Source organism: Rhopilema esculentum, chromosome 9, assembly GCF_057945365.1.
Source record: "Rhopilema esculentum isolate cy_ngs chromosome 9, ASM5794536v1, whole genome shotgun sequence".
Lineage (NCBI taxonomy): Eukaryota > Metazoa > Cnidaria > Scyphozoa > Rhizostomeae > Rhizostomatidae > Rhopilema > Rhopilema esculentum.
Window position 1 is genome coordinate 12441595 of NC_142823.1, and position 26677 is coordinate 12468271.

The following is a 26677-nucleotide window of genomic DNA, read 5'->3' on the forward strand; positions in this document are numbered from 1 at the left end:
TTTACAGTGAAAAATTCTTATCTGATGTTGTTAATGGGACTTGCTGGCAATGCAGAGAGCGATTGGATATATATCAGGCCCAAGCAGAGTCAAGATTTTAGGATCAGGTGTTTGGGTTACACAATCTAGACCTAGGTAAAATCCTAGATAGCAAGAAATAGATGGCCTTAATTTTAGAAATTTAATGTACCACTATAAGCTGAAAAAATTATTTTGTTTCCTTGCATAGCTTTCAAAGTTCTGTTATGTCTTGAGCTTTATAGAGAAGAGGCACTTAGCGACAAGCAACCTATGATCTGTGAAACAATCTGCCCGTGTTCTCTGTCCGTGTTCTCTGCCCGTGTTCTCTGCCCGTGTTCCCTGCCCGTGTTCCCTGCCCGTGTTCCCTGCCCGTGTTCCCTGCCCGTGTTCCCTGCCCGTGTTCCCTGCCCGTGTTCCCTGCCCGTGTTCCCTACCCGTGTTCCCTGCCCGTGTTCCCTGCCCGTGTTCCCTGCCCGTGTTCCCTGCCCGTGTTCCCTGCCCGTGTTCCCTGCCCGTGTTCCCTGCCCGTGTTCCCTGCCTGTGTTCTCTGCCCGTGTTCTCTGCCCGTGTTCTCTGCCCGTGTTCTCTGCCCGTGTTCTCTGCCCGTGTTCTCTGCCCGTGTTCTCTGCCCGTGTTCTCTGCCCGTGTTCTCTGCCCGTGTTCTCTGCCCGTGTTCTCTGCCCGTGTTGTAATGAGGGTTAGACGTGCACCTTTTCTCAGTGGCTGATCCAGACCGGGTTCCAAGGGTTCCTGAACCCTGTCAGATTTCCTGAAGAAAAAACTCCTAAGATTAGTTACCTAAGAAGACTACGATGCCTGCCAAAAGTATTTGGAACACTATTGCTGTAAGATACCTGGCAACTGGCGAGTCACAGGCATCTCTTTCGTACAACTATAGGACTAGGTGGTCTACAGTATGTGACATTTTAAACGAAGTGCCAGAGAAAATTTGGTGTGCATTGAGCCCCATTGCAGTGGCTGCACCAAAATCTCAAGATGACTGGAGAAACCTTGCGAATGATTTTTGGAATTTATGGGGGTTTCCTTTGTGTCTTGGAGCCATCGATGGAAAGCACTATGTCATCAATTGCCCCCCAAATTCAGGCAGCTCCTTTTACAATTATAAAGGAACTTTCAGCATCGTATTGATGGCAGTATCTGATGCCAGCTACATGTTTACTTACGTTGATATTGGAGACTACGGGAGGCAAAATGACTCTAGTGTTTTTAATAACTCTTCATTTGGTGATGCACTGAATAATGGGAATCTTAATATCCCAACTGATGATTTCCTGCCAAATACTGGAACAAGGGCAAGATTCTGCTTTGTAGCTGATGAAGCTTTTTGTCTTAAAGAAACAATTCAGCGACCTTATCCTGGGAAAAACTTAACAGAAAAGCTTCAAATATTTAATTACCGATTATCTCTCGCAAGACAGGTAGTTGAAAATGCGTTTGGCATTTTATCTTGCAGATGGAGGTTTTTGAGAGCCCCGATACAGCCATTGCCCTCCATAACTGGCTACAAAAGCATGATGATTTCCAAAATTCATACCGACGACAAATAATAAATAAATCAAAGTCATTTTCAGTCAATCATAACGGTACGATCACAGGACCATAACAAATAATGAATAAAATCGCAGAATTATTTTCGGCCAGTCAAATTGTCACCATTGAAATAATTTTTCGAAATTGACCCCTTAATATTTTCAGCTAGTTTTTCTTGCCCCTTAGGTTTTGGCGGGGTATTTTTGCCCCAAGAAATACTGGCGGAAATATCTGTCAGAGAGAAAGATGGAATGCTCCCTGGTCTGTGAAAAGGAAGAAGGAGTTGTAAGAATAAAGAGTCAGGGATCAGACACTGAAGCTGGATACATTGAGCAGTTAAACGCAAATGGCATGCCAAGTTGTCAATGTCATGACTAGAAGCAAAATGTTCTTTCTTGTAAACATATGTTTGCAATCATATTACATATGTAAAAGTATTTTTGGGAGGACTTACCAGCAGCATATTGAAATTCCCCTTCTTCATTCACAGTGTGCCATCTAGAGTGTGAAACACCAACAGACAACTCAAATTTTGATATTGTCACAATAGATGAGATAAAGCAAGAAGAAACTGATACAAGCACACAAGTGCCCATCTGTAAAATGAAAGCTTTGCCATTACCACATACTTTGGCCAAAAGATAAGTAGGTGCCACTTGCAGTGACAAAGTGGACCAACTGAGGGGTTTCACATTTAACATCACGGATCAGAAAGCACTGACTCATCTGGAAAAGAAACTATCAACTATACTCAATGAAACAAGGGAGATTATGGAAAAGAAGGTAACTTGATGACTGAAAATGAGCAACAATTTCATAGTAAGCGATCTGCAACATCACATCAACCAACAAAATTGCAAGCTAAAAAAGGAAACAGCAGCAACATGTTCAACTTGCTATTGAAAAGAATCGTAGAAAAGAAACAAGAGACAAGGAACAATTGGTGCAAAGGCTGACCATGAACGGATGCAGAGAAATTCATCCATTGACTTAGAATCTGGTGCAATAGGTAATGATCCATATTATGGCTTTGTTTTTCTTTGTCAAAGAAATGTTTGGTAAATTTTCCCTATTCTCTATTCAAATCTAGTCTGGTATATTAAGATAAAGGAGGGACTTATTGGAAGGTTATATCAAATTTGTTGATTTTAGTATGGAAAGGCTATATGTGTTTGGGAAACTAGAATAGCACAAACTTGTAAGATTTTATCAAGGCCAACTCAGAGATACTCACTTTCTGCTAGGGTGCCCAAAACTGTTGATTTCCCTGACTGATACAAAAAAAAGAATTCAATCGATAAAACATGTTACTAGTCTTCACTTTCATGTTTTCCAGCCCATTGCAATATTGTTTATGAAACAAATAATGCTGGACATTGCTCAAAAAAATATTCCATATTCTTGTTGAAATAAAATACCAAGATTTCAGAAACAGTGACATGCAAGTGCCTTAATTTCATTTAAAGAGTCCTCATTTAAAAAAACGTCCATAAAAATGGCCTATTCTGCAAAATTCAAGGCGAGCAATGACCATTTGTGATCTCAGAAACTTCAATGTGATCTTGTGAATGTTTTTTTTCAAATCATCATGTGGCATATAAAATAACCTGCCTCAAAAGTTTTTGATCAAATTTAGCAAGTTGTTGCAGACCGACTGATGCGGTCTTTGGTATTTTCCATCGTCCTCTATGGTGCGGAGGCATGGACTTTAAAGACACGCTCCCGAAAAAGAATTGACGCGTTTGAAATGTGGTCGTGGCGTCGTATGCTGAGCATCCACTGGTCCGAAAGGCAAACCAATGCAAGCGTGCTTGACAGAGTATACCGTCCAAACAGTCTACTCAATCTCATTCACAGAGCACAACTCACATACTTCGGACACGCTGCACGAAAACCAGATGACAGCATAGAAAAGATTGCTATATTGGGTATGGTTGAGGGCAGTAGAGGGAGGGGCAGACCCCCAACGCGGTGGACTGATAACATCAAATCGCTCACTGGCATGCAACTCTACGAAGCGCTAACCATGGCCCAGAACAGAGTGGATTGGAGAGAAATGTTCATGGCAGTCACAAGCAACCGCAACGGCTGAATAAAGGACGACAACGAGCAAGTTGTGCAAAGGTTTCAAAGCTTTGAGACAATAAAAAATCTACATTATTGATAATCTAGAAAAAAATTTTTCAAAATTTAAACTTGAAGTGTTTTGAAGTTATAATTGATTGGTTTTGAACTTTAAACACAAGTTAAGTAATTAATTATCAAAGTGTCTACTATAAAAGGAATTTATCATCAAATGAGCAATCAGGAGCCTCTATTTAATCGTTCAAAATCAATTGTTTATAATTGCTGCAGTAGGGCCAATGATCTAATAAAGTAGGTTCAAAAACTGCTGGTATTTTGAAGATATTTACTCACTTCAATTTCCTTCTGATATTACCTAGCAGTTAATTAAATTGATGTAATAAATATCATTACACCACATGCAGCAACTAAGGATTGAAGAACAAGAAGTCACTTCTGACTGTGAAATTGAGGTTTGCTCACAATTAGAAACAGAAGAGAAAGAAGCAGTGCATAAAGAAACAAGAATGTTAAATAGCGAGTCTGTACAGGTATGGAAAAAAGTAAACAACCACTGGATTACAATTTCAACTATTGGTATGAGTGAAATATCATCTGTCCGTGTTCATAATAGTCTTCAGGGTTCAAATTTTGACTTTCAAATTCAAAATGTCATTGCCAGTTTAATCCATTCACCAAAACAAGAAATCTTAATCTAAAGGTAGAGGATGTCCAGAATCAGGAAGATGGTAACAGTTGTGGGCTCTCTGTTATCAGGTGCAGATTTAGACTGTTGCACAGGACATAGAGGCGACAGTCAGAATTTCAAGTTCAGATTTTCGCAAGGTACATTTCTGAATTGACTTTATGATGCAAGGGGGCTGGGGGCTGGGGGCTGGGGGCTGAGAGCAGGATACTTTTTATCCCGTGTGTCTTAAGTTCTAGGACAAAAGAGCAACCATGTTCTTGGATTTTACAAAAATTTGGTTGTTCTCAGTTTTATCACAATTAAAATGTTTCTTACAGTTTTTGCTTCGAGTACTGATTTATTTAATTCTCTCTGACTGTCCAGTACTTGTTTCTTATATTCAGCTTCTTATTAAAAACGAGTGTAGAAAAAAGCAACCAAAAAGTTTCAACTCAAGGAGGCTATGGGGCATGTCCCACTCTTTTGCTAAATAAAATATTTCCAGTAGTCTAGATTCTCAAATAGATAAACCTTTTGGATTAGAACGAAGACATTACTATGAATCTATAGGTTAACCAGGATCAGCGAAAAACGTTGTGACAGAGGGGGCTAGGGGGAATCTTGTGAATTGACTCTTAGTCTTAGCTACCATTAAGGAAAGAATGAGTCAATTACCATACTATCCCTGAAACTATTTCCCAGATTTTTTAAAAGTTATCCTGAAAATACTTGATCGGCAGCCTTCCTTTTTATCAAGAAGCCCTTGCAATTGAATCTGATGCCACCTTAATAACAAGGAGATCAATAATTTTTAAAAAACTATTAAATTTAGTAATCCTGGATAGTGACTTTCACCAACGTGAACATATCATGTTCTTTATTTGTAAATTTTTGCCTCCTTTTTATGATACTGTCACAGCAATTGGACCATCTTGTCTTTGCCATATTGATATACATGACATTGGCAACATTTACTCATGTGCAGACACCCTTCCAGACAACTCTAAATTTGATATCATGGATAATATTTGGAGACCTGATGAAAAGTTTCAATTTCCTGTCAAACAGTTGTATTGCAAAAAAGGAAGTTCAATTTATGTTGGTTGAAGGAGTATTCTTGGCTTGCATTCCTAGATGGAGCTTTTTACATTCAAGGCAAACTAGATGGAGCTTTTTGCACTCCTTGCGTTCTTTCTGGCAGAAGAATGGGAGCAAATACAGCTTAACTCAACAATCTGATGAAAAGTCAGGTTAATTGGTCATCTGCTCCCCATTGGTTAACTGGTCATCTGCTCCCCAAAGGCTTAAAGACCATGATACCAATTCTGAAATTCATAAGACTGCTGTTGCTACAATGTCAGAATTTAAATCTGTAATGAGCAACAGAAGAAAGTCATTTGTTGAAGTTCAAAATACAATAAAAAATAAAACAACAATGAAAAACAGATTGAAGCTGCTATCCATTGCAACATGTGTTCTTTTTAATGCTCGTCGAAATTTTCCCTTTCATGGTCATAGAGATGACTCAAAATACTATGATGGCCAAAATTGTGGAAACTTCCAAGCTCTACTTGATTTTAGAATAAACAGTGGAGATGGGGTCCTAAAGGAAAACTTTGATTCAGCCCCACGAAATGCTACTTATCGCTCAAAGTCTACCCAAAATGAGCTTATTTCTTGTTGCTCTGATGTGATCACTAGCCAAATCATTAAGGAATTTCAGGAGTGTGGTTTTTTTCTATCCTTGCTGATGAAGTCACAAATTGCTCTTATAAGGAACAAATGCCTTTGGTTATAAGATATGTTGATGGGAAAGGGCAAATCCAGAAAATCCATTTTTAAAGTTTATTCTTTGTGATTCTGGAAAAACCGGAAAGGGACACACAGATAAACTTATCTCTTGTGTTTTGAATGAATTTAATTTGGATAATGAATTTGAATTGAAACAAATGCTGGGGCAATGTTATGATGGCGCTGGAAACATGGCTTGCAAATATTCTGGTGTTGCAACAAGAATTCTGCAGATAAACAAGATGGCGTTATACACTGACTGTTCATCACATAGACTGAACTTCTGTGTTGCTTCAGCTTGTAACATTGAGAGTGTCAAGAACATGATGGATAATATGCAAGTTATTGCGAAATTTTTCCAAAATTCCCCAAAACAACAAACTCTCTCTACTTTTCCAGACAACTTAGACACATCCTGAGACAGTTCTGCTTTTGATGCTTTTGTACTTTGTTCAGTTGTGTCCAATTTTGATTCAATGACTTTGGTGATTGTAAGAAACTTGTTTGGTTACATGAAGACAGCAACCGTCCCACTTCAGGGTGTTGAGACTGATTTTGTTGAAGCATTAAGACAAGTCAACCTCATGGTTAAATCTTTGACAACTGTTCGTAATCTTGTCAATGGTTATCATGAAGCCTGGTTCAATGATGCCTCAGATATTGCAAACCAGGTTGACGCTACTGTTAAAGCCCCAAGATCATGTAGTCGACAGAAAAACAGGAGCAGCATTCCGCAGATGATGTTAGCACATATTTTAAGCGCAATGTCGCCATTCCTTTTTTTAGACTGCCTTCTTAATGAACTTTCTATACGTTTTTCCCACGGGAATTGTGTAGCTATAAAGGGAATGTCTATTGTCAGTGCAATTACGAGTAAGCGATACAGGCAGCCTGCTAATATTGATGACAAGTGTCTACATGAAGACACCAAAATTTTGACAGATCAGGACAAAGAGTTTAAGTCGTTCTTTGAACCATCTGACTCAATCTCCCAGCACTGTGACAATGTATGAATTCAGAGAATCAACAAATCTTGGAAACACAACTTCTTAATGTTTTGTTGGCACTGTTGTAATGATTTACCAGACACATCATCGGTTTCTTGTGAAGTTACAATTGATAATGAATGGATAAACTGCCCCAAAGACAAACTCCCTCAAAACCTATCACAAACTCTTTCCAACATTAATTCGTCCAGCTACGAGCTGCACTTGTGAAAGATATGCATCATCAGTTCGCCTTCTAAAGACCTACCTAAGAAGCACTATGTCATAAGAGCAATCAAATGGCTTGGCAACTATTTATACCCAGAAAGCTATACCAGTAGATGTTGATAAAGTGTTTTAAAAATTTGCAAGAAAGCACAAGCGAAGAATGATATTATCAAACATCTTAGGTATAGAGGAAACAACCAATCCACAAGACGAATTTGTTATGTCCGAAATGTATTTAATATCGAAGAACACTAAAGCCTTGAAAGATAAACATTTCAAACATGCAATGAATAAAAATAAACGAGCAAGCCTACTTTTACCAATCAGTACATACGCTGGGATTCATTTTGCCCAAAACAATGCAAAGTCAACCTTGTCAAAACTTTAGTACATAGGGCACTTATGATCTGCTCGAAATCTAAACTGCACGCTCAACTGGAAAAACTTAAAATGATCATTTTGGACAACGGCTATCCAGAAGACGTCATTTTATCTTATACTAAGGAGAAGATTGCAAGTTTTTCGGCTGTTTAAAAGTTTGATCCGCAAAAGTGCCCAGTTTATTTTAGTTTATTGCCCAGTTCACACTTCCTTGTGATTCGAGAGTCAGATTTGGCAAGCCATAACTAAATGTTTCTTTGCTGTCAATCCTCGTATTGTTTACAGCACTAGGAGAGCCCTTCCATCCATTCAAAAGGATTGCGTTCCTACCAACCAAAAAAGTTCTGTTATTTATGAATTTACGTGCCAGTGTGATTCTGGCTATGTAGGACCGACAACCCAGAGATTGAGGGATAGGATAGAACAGCATGTTCCTTCCAACATAGGAAACAAAATTGCCTCTCAAAGAGAACAGCCTCCTCAATCTTGTAGGTCTAGAAACACTGTTAAAACAGGCGATTCTGCCATCTGTCAACATCTTTTGGACAACCCAGATTGTGCAAAACTCTATAATGACGACATGTTTCAGATAATTGGCAGAGCCTGGTCTATCGTGCTTACTCATAATTGCACTGACATAACAAGATGGTTTTGCACCAAAGACACTGATCAATTCAAGATAAAAATGAAATTAAAGATAAAGATGCCCTTTCATCAACTGTTACTATTCTTTTTGAAAAATAACAAGACATTATTTTTAACACTGCAATAACATTACATTATATCGATTAGGTCAGCTGCCTAAATTTTGTTTAATTTTTGAGATGAAAGTAAACTTTAAATGAATAAACTAGAGATATTTGCAGGGAGATATTTTGAGAGATATTTGGAGCAACCATTTGGAGAGATATTTGCAGGAATGCTCTCATTAGGTAAATACAACAGTATTTAATTCTTTCTGTGTGTAACGTTTTAACATTAGTAAACTTCAGTAATTATTGTTATTATGTTCAGCTAGATCTTTGATTATGTTGCGTGTTAATGTCACATGTTTGTTTGTCGCGCTGTTGTGTTAGTAACTCCCTTTCTGGAAAATGTGCGTCACTGTCATCGTGTTGTGTGATGTTTGACAGTCTTCCTTTGTTGTGGTTTAATATAATGTAATCCTAGTTAGAATAATTTAGTCTTGCTGTTGAACGAATAAAGACAACATCAGAATAGAGTCTGTCTCGTGTTCTACTTATTCGGGGCTTAGGCCCATTGGCCTAGCCCCATCGTATCTTCACCATCCTAAGAAGAACCCGACTAACATAAGACGTTACATTTGGTGACAGAGTCGGATGGTGGTGAAGTAGAGAAGTAGAGTCGGATGGCGGTGACAAAAAGAATCAATTGAAACTTTTTTGTTATTTGGTGTTCCTTTTTATATTTTGCGAGGAGTAGGATGGTCGACATGGAATTTTGGAATTGATCTATTCGTGTACTGCTGATTATTATTTTTTATCTTGAAAAATATTGCCACTCAACCAACATACCTTTCCTCTAATATGGAGTAGAAGACGATGAAGTTCTGGTGATTTAGGAGGACGTTATTTTCCGAATACAGTTTAGGGGTGCTGGCCATAGAGGGCTGCAGCAGAAGGACGGCAGGATCCTTCGGATTTGACTTTTATTTCTGTGGATGTCATTATGGATTTGGAAATATCAAGCGATGTTGTATGAATTACCTTTGCTTGCCAGTTCATGCCTACGGGCCTCAATGACTCTATGGACCTTTTATGTTAAGTCACTTTTAAATTTTTAAGAAACTTTCATCGGCGTATTTACTTTAAAGAGAGGGGATGGTGTAACGTTTTAACATTAGTAAACTTCAGTAATTATTGCTATTATGTTCAGCTAGATCTTTGATTATGTTGCGTGTTAATGTCACATGTTTGTTTGTCGCGCTGTTGTGTTAGTAACTCCCTTTCCGGGAAATGTGCGTCACTGTCATCGTGTTGTGTGATGTTTGACAGTCTTCCTTTGTTGTGTTTTAATATAATGTAATCCTAGTTAGAATAATTTAGTCTTACTGTTTTAACGATAAACATAACATCAAAGAACGAGTATCTCTTGTGTGCTATCTACTTGGGGCTAGGCCCGTTGGCCTAGCCCATCGCTCCACTAACGAGCTTGGCTATTAACTGATACTTCACCGTCGTAAGAAGAACCCTATCGTTACATGTGTTTGAATGTTAAACATGTAATCAATCTCCAAACTATATTCATGTTTATTTATCTTACCTGACATTCATCTTTGTTCTCTTATTCTCGATAAACTTTTGCTCTAAGACAATCAATCAGACGTTGAGTAGGCTTAAATTTCACACCCCAATACTTTTTATTAAGACACCCTACTATTTGGCATCTAATACTACCTTTTTCAGAAAAAAAAAGGAATACGGCCCTGCTAAGGGTTCCCCTCCTTAAATAGAACAGCCACACAGCAATGCTCTTTTCTCTAGTCTCCTGGTGGTAGCCATTGATAAAATTCTTGACAGTCCCCATACTTGTTTTCTCGTGTTTGTCCAAGTGTTCCTTGTAGCTACTGATTACTGGTTGTAGTGTCCGATAAGTACGAAATATAAATATATGCGAAGGAGCCTCACAGCTCCTACTTTTGATGGGTGGGATTTCGTCTCTACCCTACCCAGAATTTGGTTTAAGGTCTCCATATTTAGCAGTTTTGTTACGATGATCGAATCTCCTTTACAAAAGGGAGTTTTGTGGTAGGTTGTAGTGTCTGTAATGTGGTAGCTTTTTATTTCTTCAAAGTTTTGAATTGAGAGTTTTTGGGTATTGTCTTTAGCCAATGTAGAGATTCAAGCAGTTTCCACATATTCTTTATCCCCATCAGAAGTGGACTGGCCTGTGAATATACTGGAAGATCACCTTGATGAAACTTATTGGAAGATCACCTTGATGATCACCTTGATGAAACTGAAAATAACAACACGGCATACAGTTTCCATGCACACAATATCACACAATAATATCATTATTGGAATACGATTGCAGTAGAAGTTTCTGTTAGAAAGAATGGCTTTTTTTAGTCAAACTCATTCTTTTTAGTTCATAGTGGAATCGCTACTGAATAAAGAAGAATTTTGAGCTTAACACCGTTGCTGTAGCTTTGTATGTTTCTGCAAGCAAACTCACGCTTGTAAAATCCTCCTTTCAAGAGGTTTTACAGTAGGTGGAGGATGTTATGTTGTCTTACATGAAGCAGTAGTTTTAGTATTCTTACATGAAGTAGTAACTTAAGCCGTTCGTTGATTATACTCACATGGATGAGAAGACGTGTCCTATCTTTACAGTACTCGTGCAGAACATAACATGGTGTCAGTTGGGATTTTTTCAAGACCCACAGTTCACGAAGAATAAGTAGACACTACGTATTGCTTATTTTGTCACTTTCCTTGTCCATAACCGTACAAACATCTGTATTTTGTTATGATGGAGTCAGGCCTAAATTTTTCGTCACCAATTTTTCACACTTACTTTTGACGGCAATGTTTCTAACAATTGGCGTGTTTGGAAACAGGAACTGACACTCTACCTTGACGCTACTGAGTCCTCTGACATGTCAGATAAGGTTAAGTCTAGCATTTTTCTCACTTGCATAGGCAAAAAAGGGCGTGAAATATATAATACTTTTACATTTGATTCTGATGGAGACAATATCAAGTTAGATAAAATTATTCAGAAATTTGACAGCTACTGTGCACCCAGGAAGAATTTAACTTTCCTGAGGTACACATTCCTTACATATAGGCAGCACGATGGTGAAAGCTTTGATGAATTCACCACCACTCTTCGAAAACTGTCACAGGACTGTGAATTTGGTGATTCATTGATCAAGGATATGATCACTATTGGAACCAATGACAAAGCTCTACAAGAACGCGTGCTAAGAGAGCCTGAAATCAATTTAGACAAGTGTATAAAGATAGGCCAGGCTGCTGAAATTACATGCAAACATGCCAAAATTATCCAAGCCAACAGTGAAGAAAAATCTACTTCCGCTATCACCAAAACAGTGCAAGCTAAGAAACCCCCCTTTCCTGACAAGAGACATGGCACAACCAAAATTCAGCAATGCAAATTCTGCAACTACTCCCATTATAGGGGAAACTGCCCTGCATACAACAAGCACTGCAACACCTGTGGTAAGAGAGGTCACTTTTCCACACGCTGTAGCCAGAAGCGTGTAAGAGCAGTCAGCAAAAAGTGCCCTTGGATATGTCTTCAGACCCAGATTCATTCTCAGATACTGACTAAAAAAAGACTACTTTGTTGGTGCAGTTCACCAAGATCAGTCAACACACTCACTAAAGATGAGTGGCTCATTGCAATTGAAACAAACGGATCAACCATCCCGTACAAGATTGATCCTGGTGCCCAAGTAAATATCCTCTCCAAAGCTGGCTACCAGCAGGTTAAACAAAAATCCAAGCTCCAAAAATCAGCTGTCAAACTATCAGCATACAATGGCTCAGCCATTCCAGTTGTTGGCAAATCTATTCTGACCTTAAAGCAAAAAGGAAGATGTTACCCAGTACTCTTCATCATTGTTGACATAGAAGCCACTCCTTACCACTTGCTCTCATCTCAATCTTATCAAGTGAATCATGTATGTTGATAAGAATATGCATGAAATCATGACACAGCAATTTCCAGATTGCTTTGGTGAAATTGGAAAACTTCCTGGTGTACACCACATCACCATAGATCCAACAGTATCCCCTGTTGTCCACCCACCTCGCAAGCTGCCAATAGCACTAAAAGAAAAGTTACACACGGAGCTCAAAAGAATGGTTAAAATGGGCATCATCAAACCAGTTCATGAACCTACAGACTGGGTAAACAGTCTAGTTGTAGAAAAACTCAATGAAAAGCTTCGAATATGCCTGGATACCAAGGACCTGAATAAAGCAATAAAACGCCACCACTTCCACCTTCCAACGACAGAGAAAATCCTTGCCTCCATGAGCAATGCAAAATTTTTTACCAAACTGGACGCCTCCAATGCATATTGGCAAATTGAAGTGGATGAAGAAATTTCTAGACTCTTAACATTCAACACTCCATTTGGCCGTTTTTCATTCCAGCGGCTTCCCTTTGGCATTCACTCAGCTAGTGAAATTTGCCAAGCAAAAATTTCAGAAATCTTAGAAGGCATTGAAGGCGCTCTCAATAGCCAAGATGACATCATAATATTGGGTTCTGACAAAGCTGAACTCGCTGCCCGCACAACTAAAGTTCTGGACTCCATCAGATCTTCAGGGTTGAAACTCAACAAAGAAAAGTGCAAATTTGAAGCCCAAACCACCACCTTTCTTGGCCACAAGATACCAGCTCATGGGGTTGAAGCAGACCCTGCGAAGATTACAGCAATTTTGAGCATGCCAGAGCCCACCTCAAAAAAAGAGCTTCAACGTTTTTTGGGAATGATAACATATCTGGGAAAGTTCATACCCAACCTTTCCGATCTAACAGCACCACTAAGAAGCCTCCTCGAGAAAGATGCCATTTACTCTTTTTACAAGCCACAGAAAGATGCCATCAACAAGCTCAAAGAAGTCATCACTTCAAACCAAATACTGAAGTTTTTTGACCCCACACTGCCAATCCGGATACAAGCAGATGCATCGAGCCAAGGCCTTGGTGCAATCATTGAGCAGCAGCATCCCCAAGGCTGGTATCCAGTTGCCTATGCCAGTCGCTCCCTCACACAATCTGAGAAAAACTACTGCCAGCTTGAGAAGGAAATTTTAGCCATCGTCTTTGGATGCGAAAAGTTCGGCAATATGTCTATGGCCAAAAATTTGAAATTTATAATGACCATCAGCCACTCAAATCAATCTTCAACAAAGCCTTGACAAAGTGCCCTCCATGAATTCAGCGATTCTTGCTCCGCCTCCAGCGGTATGATTTTGAGATGCATTAAATAAAATGAAGCCAACTCACGATCCCAGATGCACTTAGTCGTGCTCCTCTAAGTGACACAACTCAAGAAATACCAGAATCAGAACTGTCCTGCTACATCCACTCCGTTATGTCAAGCTTACCAATCACTGCTGCTAAACACAGCCAAATTGCCGCAGAAACGTTGAAAGATGCCACACTGCAACAACTGATACACTACTTAAATCATGGATGGCCAGAATCACGCCAAGATGCCCAGCCAGCAACTCGTCCTTACTTCAACCACCGTGATCAAATTACCACTCACGAAGGATTACTACTGAACGGTTTGAGTATCATCATCCCCACTAGCATGCGGGCTGAAATGAGAAAATCACTTCATACTGGTCACATTGGGATTGAAAAGACCAAGGCCAGGGCTAGAGAAACCATGTTCTGCCCAAACATCAATGGTGAACTGGAAGACATGATCAAATGCTGCAGCACATGCCAAGAGCATCAAAACAGACAGTCCTCTGAACCACCCATTCCTCACGATATTCCAGACGCACCGTGGCAGAAAGTTGCCACAGATCTGTTTTCACTCAGAAACAAAGACTATGTTATCGTGGCTGACTACACCTCCAAATTCTTCGACCTCTCTCAATTTGAAGATACAGAGGCTCCTACAGTTGTATTGCACACCAAGCGTATATTCTCCAAATTTGGTATTCCTAAAGAAGTTTTCTCTGACAATGGTCCACAATAATTTCACGCAAACACAGCAAATTTGCACGTGAATGGGATTTTGTACATGACAGTAGCAGCCCAGGGAAATGAAGTATCAGCAGGGAATTTTCATAGTTTGCTTCCGTCATAGGCAGTCCTTCTATAGCTCTCGTCGCTTGTCCATCCAAGTATGATTTCAGGTAACTAAATTTCGTTATCGTTGGGATGTTCGTATTCTCGTGAACAGCTGCATTAAAACTCTCCCAGAAACTGAAAAAACTCACAATATCGCCACTGAATCTTGGTAATTGCAACTTCGGCAGTTTCGAATTTGAATTTCCATGCGACGAAGACGAACTTCCACTTTGAAGGGAATTATTTCCATTTCCGTCGTGTTCATCACTGAAAGGATTGGCTGGTGTTATTGGTGTAGTTGTAAGTAAAGAAAGCCTTCTCACGCTTGGTGGTGTTGTTGGTAATTGTCTTCTAATTCTTGTACTAGTTGCCAGGGAAAATGGGTTTGGTGGATGCAGTTTTCGCTTGATCTTTCGTATGGCATTAGAGATGCGAAATTCATATTTGTTTGCTTCCGTTACTTCACTATTAATCTTTTCTTCTTCTTCCAATACATCAATAATTGGTCCGTCAAATAACTTCAATTCCTTCAATTTCGAGTCCAATAATTCCAAAATCGTTTCTAATCGACAAATCCGTTCATCGTCTCGGGGCTCTCCAGGTTCGCTGAGCAACTCAAGTGCTTCTCGTTCTAATTTTGTTGCCACGGATCGGTTTGCTCCACGAATCTTAATCAGTTTATGGAGGGATTCCATGTTTCAATGCTCAATTTCATGCCAACCACTTTGGGCGCCATTTTATATTGCTGTTCAGGTTGGAAACATTAAAACAGAACATTGTTTGCTATATCTTTATTTATTAACAGAACAGAACATTATCTGCCCTCCATCTCTAACTACATCTCAACATCAATCAACTGGAGAGCTGGTAACAAGTAATACATAAATTTAATTTATGCAGCTAAAGCAATCGAACATAACAAACTCAGGCTAGGCATACATTAGATATACTAACTGAATCTGTGCAAGAAGGGAAAAATTACAAATGAAAACAATTATTGAAAATTGACTCACCAATCTTGTACGAAGCAAGTAAAATGTGGACTGATCAGACATGTAAGCGAGTTTAAAAAAGCACACGAGTCACGTGGTAACCGTGATGTTGTAGAAGGCCGCAAAAAGCACGAAAAGTTATTAAATCTAGCGTGTGAGGGAAAAGAAACACACGGGGGTACATTAAAGGTGATGCAACTTCTTTACTTGATTGAAGTAAGTTGAATGAACTGGCAAAAGTGCTTATACAGAAAGCATTAGTTTCGGGTGGTCCTAAAGCCAAACTGCAAACACTGTTGCTCATGCTAGTTTCCACTCATGTCATCAAAATGTACTAAATGCAAAGTTTATGCCTATACATCTACGTGAGGTTTCTTAGTGAGTTTGAAGGTATTTGATTGGAAGGGGGAAAAGAAGGTGTGACATTATCAAAGCAAACTTAAAAACTGATATAAGACCAGAATTACATCAGTTTTTATTCTAATCGAAAAACATAGTATTTTGCTAAACTTGTTTATTATCCAATGCCTTCTTGGGGGGTTGTTTCTGCAGTAGGCTGCATATATAGTCGCAGCAAATTTTGCTTGAAAATTTCTGACTATGAATGGAGTTCAATTTTAAAGTTTTGAGCTTTTGGATCAAAATTTCATGCCTGTAACCAGTAGTGTGAATTCAAGTGGAATGGCTTTACAAGGTGGATGTTATTTTCAGATGCCCTTGTTAAAGATCTGGAATAGGTTAACCATGATCAAAGCTATTTTTTTTTAAATTTTTTGGCAATATAAATTTTAAAGGAGGATTGCTGATTATGATTATGGATATCAGATGGGCAAATGGGGTAATAAATAAATCTATGTGTAGGTCACAAGGCTAGCTTGTGTTGCAAATCCTATTGACGGAAGAGTTACTATTAGCGAGGTATTAAAAGTGGACCGCCAGGACATCACTGCTTACTTAGAAGGTTCGTAAAGGATTTGGTTGGAGATACGGTAGACAACACGATATCATGGTAAAAGCGAGAGCATTGGTAGTGATTTGTAGTCAGCTATTCAAAGACTATGCTCATAGGAAAATGGCTTTGGTGGAGGGTGTGACCCCTCCCCCTACCCTAAATTCGGTTGATTCTCTTCGAGTGAGTGCTAAAGTGATAATTTCTAGACTAACTATTTCAAATCTATCAGTGTTACTCGTACAATTGTCGTCTTTCAGTTATGAGACAAAGAGAATTGTTTCAAGGATTATCTTTTTACTGCAGGTTTTCTACTTGATTATCATCAAAACACATTCAAGGAGTACTATATTACATGAAAACAGGGGCCACAGTTGATGGCTAGCATTCTGTTGACAGCATTCGCAGGTTTGCTAAGGAAACAGAACACAGCAAATTTTTCCTACAATTTTATTCAAAAAGTGAAAATTTAATAGGGGCAATATATTATGTTCAAAATATTCAAAAAAGAGTTGAATTGATATGACAATTGTAAAGTTCATTTGATATGATATGATATGATATGATAACTGTTTTTCTGGATTCTTGGCGCCTTTTCTTCCTCTTCTGCTTCTTCCTAAAGAAAATTACTATTTCGTCGCCAGGTCTGTAAAGCAATTTACTTGTTAAAGAACAGAGCGAGAGAGACACATTTGCAATAGGAATAGTCTTATAAAAAGAATAAAAAGCTGTTGCAAGTCTACACAGTTGAAAAAAGTTCAATAAGAAATTTTTACACAGTAAAAGCCAAACTAAAAAGATTGACAATGAGATAGATTTGTTGAATTATAATTACCTTATCGTTCTCACTGCTCTTCCTTCTTTTGTTACGAAAAGAAATCTATCTTTTCTTTTCAAACCAAATGATGAAGCTGCTGCCACTTTTATTTGGGAAATTATATTCTTAAATGGGATCTCCTAAAAATGAACAATCTAAATGAGAAATTTGGGTCTTGAGAACAGGAAAGTATGCTTCACAATGCAAATAGGTGGGCATGTCAATAAAGAAAACATCTTGATTTAAAAAAGGGTTTGGTAACTTTCTATCCTCCGGTCCCAGACTGACAAATTTCTGCTAAACAATTAACTTTCCTATGTACAAAAGATAAACTGATTATAAGGTTTATTCTTACTTTCATTTGCTTTAAGGCTGCTTCTTAATTCAAGCAGATTCTTAATTCGAAAAACGTGAAAAGCATAGTCGTAGATAAAGGCGTTGATTGGGAATTCATAGTACCAAAAAGCCCATGGATGGGTAGCCTGCGTGCAGACTCGACTATGGGAAAAGTAGAGTCTGCGAAACAAAGTGTGAAAGCTTGTCCGGCCTCTTTTTGAAGAACAACCATATCTCTTTGTTTATTGTTCAAACCACTGTGTTAATATTGTTTTGTACCCAATCAAATCATATGCCAAAAAGTTGGCATATGATTTGATTGGCTTCTTGGAGGCTCTATTGTATTTCTACAGGGAGCGGTATTCCGCTCTCGCCGCGCGTTGCAGGGCTGTGTGTGTGTCAAGCGAAACCATTTTTAAATTTATATTTCTATGATGGCGACTGAAACATCAACAGGTAGAAAGAACATCGCGTGGAACCTCGAATCGTTTGCTGAAGAATCGTTTGCTGGAGGATTAAGCTTCGCTAAATTCGTTCTTAACGTAGATGAAGTGTATCCTGATCAAGAGAAAGCAATTCGTGGATTTTTCAGAGGCAAAGACCTCTATTTCAGTGCTCCAACTGGATATGGGAAATCATTCGTTTTTCAAGCCATCCCCTCTCGTTGCAGACTATTTGCTAGATCAAAATCCATTTTCCAGTTGTATTCTGGTTGTTTCACCGCTGCAATCATTAATGCTGGACCAAGTGATGAAATTAAATGCTTTAGGGTTAAAAGCAGCTGCAATATATGCAGATCAGACGGAAGAGGTTCTGAACAGTATTTTGAAAGACGACGAATATGGCGGAGATTTCACTTACATTTTTACTTCGCCTGAATCAATGCTAGCTTCTGAAAAGTGGCGTACATTTCTCATGTCCACATGTTTCCAGAAACGATGCGTTGCAGTTGCATTTGACGAGGCACATTGTATTGGACAGTGGTATGTACCGATAGATTTTTGTCAAATGTCATCAGACGAAAAATTGCAGTAATTATGACAATTTTAAAGCAGCCTAGTGCGCTTTAGCTGTAATTGAAGTAGTAATTGAATTGAATATAAATACCATGCCTTATTTTCACCTTTTATTTTTTAATGTTTCTTGTGCTTTGCCACTGTTTGTGATTTTATGCATAGGTATGAAAATGTACACAATTTAGATACTTATGAAAATAGACTACACATTGCACTCTTGCCTACAAAAGCAAAATCTATCAGCAAGGTTTGTTCACTGAGAAAAACTTGTTAATGGAAACATTATTCAAATAAAATATGCATAAAAATGCAGATGCAGTCCCTGATATTTCTGTACGCCACCATATAATATTAATATGACTAAATGAATAAAATGCCTGCATTTGTATCTTATATGCAAGAATAAATGATTCACCAGACACAAAGATTGATTGTGTCAAGTAACTGAGCACCGTGATTAGAGAGAAAACATGCCCTGAAGCAATGTAGTTCTGAAAATGTGTTTATTCAAGATGTTATAAAAAATCCTGTAGAAACAAATATATGCTTTATTTAGGTTTTTATAGGCAGTTCATAAATTCAGTAAAAATTCAGCTTAAATCCATTTTTCAATCAAATCTTGATTTTCAAATTTTCAATCAAAATTGTTTATTGCCTCTTAGTTTAAAAATGCAACAAACATTTTTAAACTAAGAGGCAATAAACAATTTATCACATTTCAGAGCAAATCATCAAAGTTCTTCAGTCTTTATGTATCTAACAGTACAGCATATTTTTTTTAGGTAGCTTGTAAATGGCTTAATTTAGATGTTAAGTACATGAAATTAATTAAATACTATATATGATTTTTCTCTATTTTGCAGGGGCCTAACTGCAACACAAGGAACTCCTTTCAGAAAATGGTTTGGATTAGTTGGAGAGTTTAGAGCACTTCTTGGTTCATGTGTTAAAATTGCTGTTTTCACTGCAACAGCATCAAAGTCTACCAAGGCATCAATTTTCAATGCACTAAATTTGCGGATGTTTAGCACCTTTATTGTAGAGAAAAGTCCAGTGATTAATTATGTTTTGTCAAACTAGAAATCAATGTGCTTTGATTTGGAAAATGTTTGAAATTGTGTTGGCTGACAAATTTTATAATGGTGATTCATGCATACCAACTGAAATGTTTCATGCATACCATACTAATTGAAATGTTTCATGCTGGAACACCAGCATCAGTCAAGGATCACATACTCAAAGAAATTAATAAAGAGGACAGTCATTTGAGAATAATAATTGTAACAGTGGCTTTCGGAATGGGAGTTGATTGTAGAAATGTGCATAGAATAATCCATTTTGGGCCAGCAAAAACTGTTGAGTCATATCTTCAGGAATGTGGACGGGCAGGAAGGGATAGTAAGCAAAGTCATTGCTATTTGTTATATAATGGCTTTTTAACAAGCCACTGTCAGTCAGAAATGAAGCAGTATGTTGTTGCTGATGGATGCAGAAGAAAGTTCCTTCCGGATAGTTTTCCGGGTCCACATGGTGCAGTAGCACCTGGTGATTGTTGTGATGTGTGTTTGAAAAACTGTAGTTGTCCATCATTAGTTCAGAAAAAATGTGGGACATTAGAATTCAACAGGCCATCAAATAAAGCACAGATATGTGAAAGAAAGAGATCTGTTTCACAGGAAGAAAAGGATAATTTAAAGGTAAAATTGACTGAATACAAAAACACACACAGACAATCAATTCCACATGTATCAGTTTCATTCCCAAGTGTCTGTTTAGAGTTTACAGATTTCCATATTTGGCAGGTTTTGAGACATTGTGATCATCTCTTCACATTAGATGATGTATTCGCTGTTGTCGAAATTTGGCGAATGAAGCATGCAGTCAAAATTCTTCTTGCTGTTAGTGATGTATTTGGTGACCTACCACCAGATGAGTTACATGAAGCAAGAAACCTAGCAACAGAAGATGCTGAAGATGAACTAGAAGATACTTGGCTAGCAGTAAGAGATGACAGTGAAATTGATATTCTAGATGATACAGATCAGCTTCAAGATATGGCTGCAGGAATGGAGGCACTGGACAAATCTGGACCCATCAATCAATCATTAAGTGATATTCTGAACTATGAGAATATAAAACCAACAATTGATGAGGAAGTGGAACCAATGGAAATGTGAACATTGAAATAGTATTTAGTTGTTCTCATGGAATGTATATTACACGATGGGAAAAGGGGAGGCAACGTAAAAATTGGTGCAAAAACAAGTTTGATGAAAGAGAGTGCGAAAATAATTAATTACAAGGGACAAAAGTAATATGACCAAGCATTTTAATCTTTTTCTAGACCATCATCTAGTTTTGAGAGTAATCCTTAAAGATTGCTGCTTCATGGTCTGCCATAGAGTGTTAAGTACTGTATGTAGGCTATACATGCTTTTATTTCACTTTTTTCATTGGAGGGTGATTAAATTGTTTCAACACAAAAGTGAAAACAATAGAAAAATAACAGTTCCTTTTATATATATATATTAGAAAATACTAAAAATTGTGTTTACAGTGATAAAGCAGGGTGAAGTTTTGTTTGCTTTGCAATTAGTAGACATTAAGACAATTTTTAGGTACAAAGATTAATAGATGATATATACAAAAATAAAACTTTTATACTGAAAAATACCCATCCAAAACATGAATTGATTGTTCATTCTTCTCTTGATAATGCTATTCATATTGATATGTTAATATTTGAATATAACTGAACCATTCTTTACCTATCTGGCAGCCTTTTGAAGTCTGAAATACTCCTTGTGCTCTTTAATCCACTTGTACATTTTGTGAACATTAAATTCCTCTAACAAGCTTGGCCTAACATCTGCAAATGCTACCAATTTTCTTCCTGCTTCAGGCTTCAATGCCTTCTGCTTAATCAAATTGGCAACAATCTTGTTCAGATCATTGTCAATTGATGCTTGGACATGCCTCCCAGAACCTTTTATCACTTGGCAGCTTGAGTCAAAGCTGTACATCAGCTTCTTCACAACAGAAAGTGATTTACAAAATCGATTAATCACTGCTCTATTGGTGGAATTGGGACCAAGATTTCTAACAACATTCTTCAAAAGATTGTTGTAATGCTCTAATGCAAGGTCCAGAGGTATGTTTCCACCATTTCCCGGTTTGTTTTTGTGAAAACGGTTCCAAATCAGACGATGTGCATCTCTTGGTGACAAAAGTGCATTGACCTGGCACAGCAAATAAAGTGCTTCAAGGGCATATTTCCTGCTGCGGGCTCCATCATTTCTCAGGAACAGCAACATGAATTTCCAACAACGTATGACTCGTTGTCCATCACCTTCTGAAATAGCATCAAAAAAATTTGTAATTACCATTCCAATGTCAAGTAAAGCACACTGGTAATTGAAAACATCATCTTGCAGTTTTTCTTTATGACTTGTTGCATTAGCCTTATGTAAACCATGAGCTTTCTCATGCTGCATGCGCCTGACACCATCAAATTTAAAAGTAGCATGACAACCTTTCTGCCGACAAACAAACAGACCATGCGCGTTGATCAAATTTGTCTCGTTGAGCCAATCTTCATATGTCTGGTGTTTCTCCAAAATGTTATTTCTGCTTTCCTGGACAATAAAACTGTCTACAACCTCAGCAGAAACTCTGTTCAAGAACTCTTCTTTTTCTCTTTGGCTCAATTTGGAAATATCCTCCACACAAGATGATGCCTCCTTTGGGGAGTTGATTTTAAGAATTTCACAATAAGCAGCAACAATTCTTGCATGAATTTCAAGAAGAAAAAATTGCTTGCAACCATCAACTTTCCGGCTAACATCTGTATTAACATTGCGCCTGTTTATAATGACTTTGTCTGAAAACATGGTGCATTTGTCATTTGCTGATTTAGGGTCATAGAAATTGTCAAAGACCACCTACAAAATTAAATATTTTCATTAAATATATTCTACTAAGGGCTTACTATAATCAGTAAAGCAAAACAAAATGAGCAAAACAAAGTAGAAGGTACTAGTATAATTGTAGTGCATTATACTTGCCAAAAAGATGAGAATAATTTTTTATCATTGAATAAAATTGACAATGAGGGAATTTATCAGTATTTTGACTTGATCTTGTTGTGTGACTTGATCTTGTGCTACATTTTTTATAGTATCACAATTTTCCCATATTAAATTGACTGACATCTTTCAATAATTTTGTTGTGTTTGGCTTGAGGTTTCCTAGAACAACTGTTCACACAAGAACATTTCTTCACCATATACACCCATGAAATGTTTTAAATGCCCAAATATCTCACTTGCAGAAATTTCATTCCTCCATGAAAGTCAGCAACCTCCAGGTGCAGCCCTTTCAATCTATCACTGGCAGTAAATCCATTCTCAAGTTGCAGCAAGGCATTTATTCCACGTTCCACAGTAAGCTGATCACCAACAATGCCTTGCTGCCCAAAAATCTTTGGATCATCTTTGTCATCACAGGGCACAAATGTCTTGTGAAGATGTGTCATTACTGCCTGCATGCCACTTGAATCGTTTTCATTTTCATATATCATTTCTGCAAAAATCTGCAAAAGCACAAATTATGTAGGTCTATATAGAAAATTGAAAAAATCTGCAATTGACCTTGCCCAGGGTTAATTTTAAGGTAATTGAAGATTTTGTTCTTCAAAGAGGTACACTAGTTTTAGCCTGTGTTCAGCAGGCAGCCTACACATGTTCTTCAATGCTGAGAAACCAAAAGAAATTGAAGTTGGATTTGATGGAATATGTTATATAAATAAAGATCAGGCACCAATTTTGATATGAATAATAGACACTGAAGACAATGAAATTTATATATGGTCTATGAGAAATAAGGAGGAAAAAAATTAACTTACACTCTTGGTAGGATTGGACATCAATGAACTATACTGATGTTTTATGTGATGATTAACACAATCAGTAAAGTTTTCCAGACATGATATATGTTTCACAGCAATCCTACCACACAATTTGATGTAGTTGTCTCGCTGCTTTCTATGGTCAATGGCGCTTGGCAGGAAAAGGGCATTATCCATTTGTATTAATTGTGAAATATCGGGTTTTTCACTACTGAGCTGGTTTCCTGATACTCTGTTCTCAACTACCATTGCTCCAACCCAGTTAACTACTGTGTTCTGGCGCTCTTCTGTCATTTCATGTGGAGCAGATGTGTAATTGAAGTTATCAATAACAATCTGACGACCATCACTTGCGGGGGCATGTGCAACTGTAGTTCTTGCAGATGTAGCAGGCTGAAAACCACAGAGGGATTTTCCATCAATGGAAACTTTCCTATCTATATCAGAAAGGTGATCTTTTCCAAATTCATCCAGTTTTCGGTACAAGTAAGTATGTGAAACAGCAAGCCGTAAGGAACTGAGCCGTGTGAGTGTAGCCTAAAAGGGATAAATTAATACAAATTTAATTAGCATTGTTGTATTCAATCATATAAGTAACAATTAATTAGCAATTAAATAGCTTTATTGATTTTGATGTGCATATACTGTAATGAGGTGTATCATACCATGAATCCAGAATGTTTCAGAATCAATGAAATGATCAGTTGTACTGCCGTCATATGTCTGGATCTGTTTTTCAGGCAAACAGCTGCTGCCATACAGACAGCTGGAGTAAAAATGAGATCATCACCCTTCTTTTTACTTTTACACCAACTGACTGTCATCAGCATGGATCTTGTTAGAGGGGCTCTCTCTTGCAGCTCTTTGTCCAGGCCTTCAAGAGAGAAGTTACAAATGGCTTCCTTGTCAGTAAGTCTAAGGGAGCTGGCTGCTTCAGAGGCTTTCTTACAGTCAGGTTTTTCTTTTGAAATCTTCAAAGCACGATTTGATTTGTCAGGCTTTTCCTTAGCAACACACAGTTTTACGCACTCCTTATCAATCTCTTTTAAAAACAGTTCAATCAAGTGAGCTCGCAATTTTTGATGGCGCCACACAGAGCCAGCTAACTGCTTGTATGTTCCACGGCACAGCATAGAACCAACTGATATGAGGTCGTCAGGCAAATTCTTCTTCTTTGCACATGATTTCCAAGAAACCTTTACAAGAACAGTCGGTCTAGATTTATCTGATGCACTAGTTCCATCTTCAGGTGTAACCACAGATGGAGTTGCGTAAGAGTTATTTCTATTTTTTCCAGAAGATTTTATTGGTGTGCTTGTAGTGGCAAACGATTGCTGTAACGAAAAACTGTGACGGAGTGCCTTGAACTGACTCTCAGAAACAGCTGATTTTGCGGGGCGTGGTTCAGCATTTTCTTCACCAGTAAAACCATCAGCGAAGAGTGCTCTTTTATAAGATTTTTCCTTAACTGCAAATCCACGTTTCAAAGCTTCGGATTTGTATCTCTCAACAACTTCATTCTGCAATTCAGTTACTTTCATTCGAGAACAATGAATGCATTTTAAAATACGAAGACAAACCCTACAGACATATGACTTTGGGGTGCATGGAATCACAACATCCTCCAAGAGTTCCAGTGCTTCCTTCACGTTAAAGTTCCCCTTTCCTTCTACCAAATTAAAGTCCCAACATTTACTTTTGTCGATCTCCGTAAAACATAGAATGCAATACATTTTTCTCTTCCATCAGTTCGCGCCCAGAATTTAGCCAACACCACTCAAAGGAAAACAACTGACAAAAACAAAAACCGTACGCGGGCGTTGGCTTGACGCTGCGGCTTATCAAATGGAAGGGAGGCTGGACAAGGTTTTTGACTTCGTTGCGCAGACTCTACTATTTCATGTAGGAAATTTTGAGTCTGCACGCAGGCTAATGGATGGGTGGAGCCTGGGAAAGATTAATCAGATCGGTAAAACGTACCTTGCATGAAATAGTGGGTAGAGCGCGACTAACTTTTGATGAATTAAAAACGTTACTGGTTGAGATAGAATCAATAATTAATTCTCGTCCTTGAACATACGTTTATGATGATACAGAAGGGGTTATAGGAACGCGAGTTTTTGTTGAGCGGCGTTACCTATCATAGTTGTGTTTCTGTGACGACCCTCCGTTGATGAGTAGAACTTCGATGTAGTCTTATTTAACGTGCAGAGAACACGGAGTCAGAGGAGCTTCAGTAAGACGCGTGTTGACTTTAACTGGGGTTATCGTAACTAAATTAAATGAATCTATCTACATACATATATACTAAACTGATTGTTGTAAATATAATTGAATGACGCTAAGAAAACAATGCATAGGTTGGGAGAGGCAAGGTGACGACAGATGATCAAAGGAGAGGAAATGTCATGTGGGAACAGCAGTGTTTTGATGCTGATGATCGTCATGGTGATTAATGATGATGATGCCGTAATTGCCTGTTGGGAAATGTCTTACGTGTTAAGTGGAATGTGATGAATAGGCAGAAACGAGTGTATGGCGTAGGATGGAAAATAGGCCTAGGCAGGGTCACTACATAGCTCCCCTCCTAGAAGGCAAGCGGTAGGGAAGCATTCGATAAAAAAAATTAAAAATTAGCGATATGATTAGTTAAAGAAAATGAACGATAAAAATTATATTAAATACTACTTAGAATGTTTGATTGTCCGGTACTGCACTGACTTGCATCCATGTGGTGTCCTTGCAAGCAGCGATGAAATTTGGGGCGATGTCCGTGTTGTATTACAAGGTTTTTATAGGTTGACCAGGAACCATGATGCGATGCGAGGTTTTCGTAGGTTGACCAGGAACCAGCGATGTAATGTGCCAAGGTTTTGTGAGTAGGGTAACCAAGAACCTGTAAAGAGCCGAAGACGCTGCTGAACACCGGAGAGTGCCGTGATGCTGCCGAGGTTCCGTTGTGCGGGTGAATGGAGACACTTGTGTCCGAGTGTTACGTTGCCTTGTATAGCTAGGTTGCGGTGAAGTCGAATCAACGAAGGATCTTTCGTGTCACGTCGTCGTCACCATTATAGGAACGCGAGTTTTTGTTGAACGGCGTTACCTACCATAGTTGTGTTTCTGTGACGACCCTCCGTTGAT

The 26677-nt window shown here is 38.2% G+C and overlaps 2 protein-coding genes and 1 pseudogene across 2 annotated transcripts; 2 read left to right on the plus strand and 1 right to left on the minus strand.

Annotated features, from left to right (window-relative positions):
* Positions 1 to 3364: 3364 nt before the first annotated feature.
* LOC135693859 (uncharacterized) lies at positions 3365 to 25298 on the minus strand. The gene is made up of 4 exons (XM_065212443.2): positions 24202 to 25298; positions 23534 to 24073; positions 22955 to 23221; positions 3365 to 22571 (listed from the first exon to the last, which is right to left on the minus strand). Exons 1-4 carry the CDS (start codon positions 25267 to 25269, stop codon positions 21399 to 21401), a joined length of 3048 nt encoding a protein of 1015 aa, XP_065068515.2. The 5' UTR covers positions 25270 to 25298; the 3' UTR covers positions 3365 to 21398.
* Positions 4056 to 7462, plus strand: LOC148959719 (52 kDa repressor of the inhibitor of the protein kinase-like; annotated as a pseudogene).
* On the plus strand, positions 11313 to 12391 carry LOC148959720 (uncharacterized). The gene has a single exon (XM_089109977.1). It carries the CDS (start codon positions 11333 to 11335, stop codon positions 12389 to 12391), a length of 1059 nt encoding a protein of 352 aa, XP_088966103.1. The 5' UTR covers positions 11313 to 11332.
* Positions 25299 to 26677: the final 1379 nt, after the last annotated feature.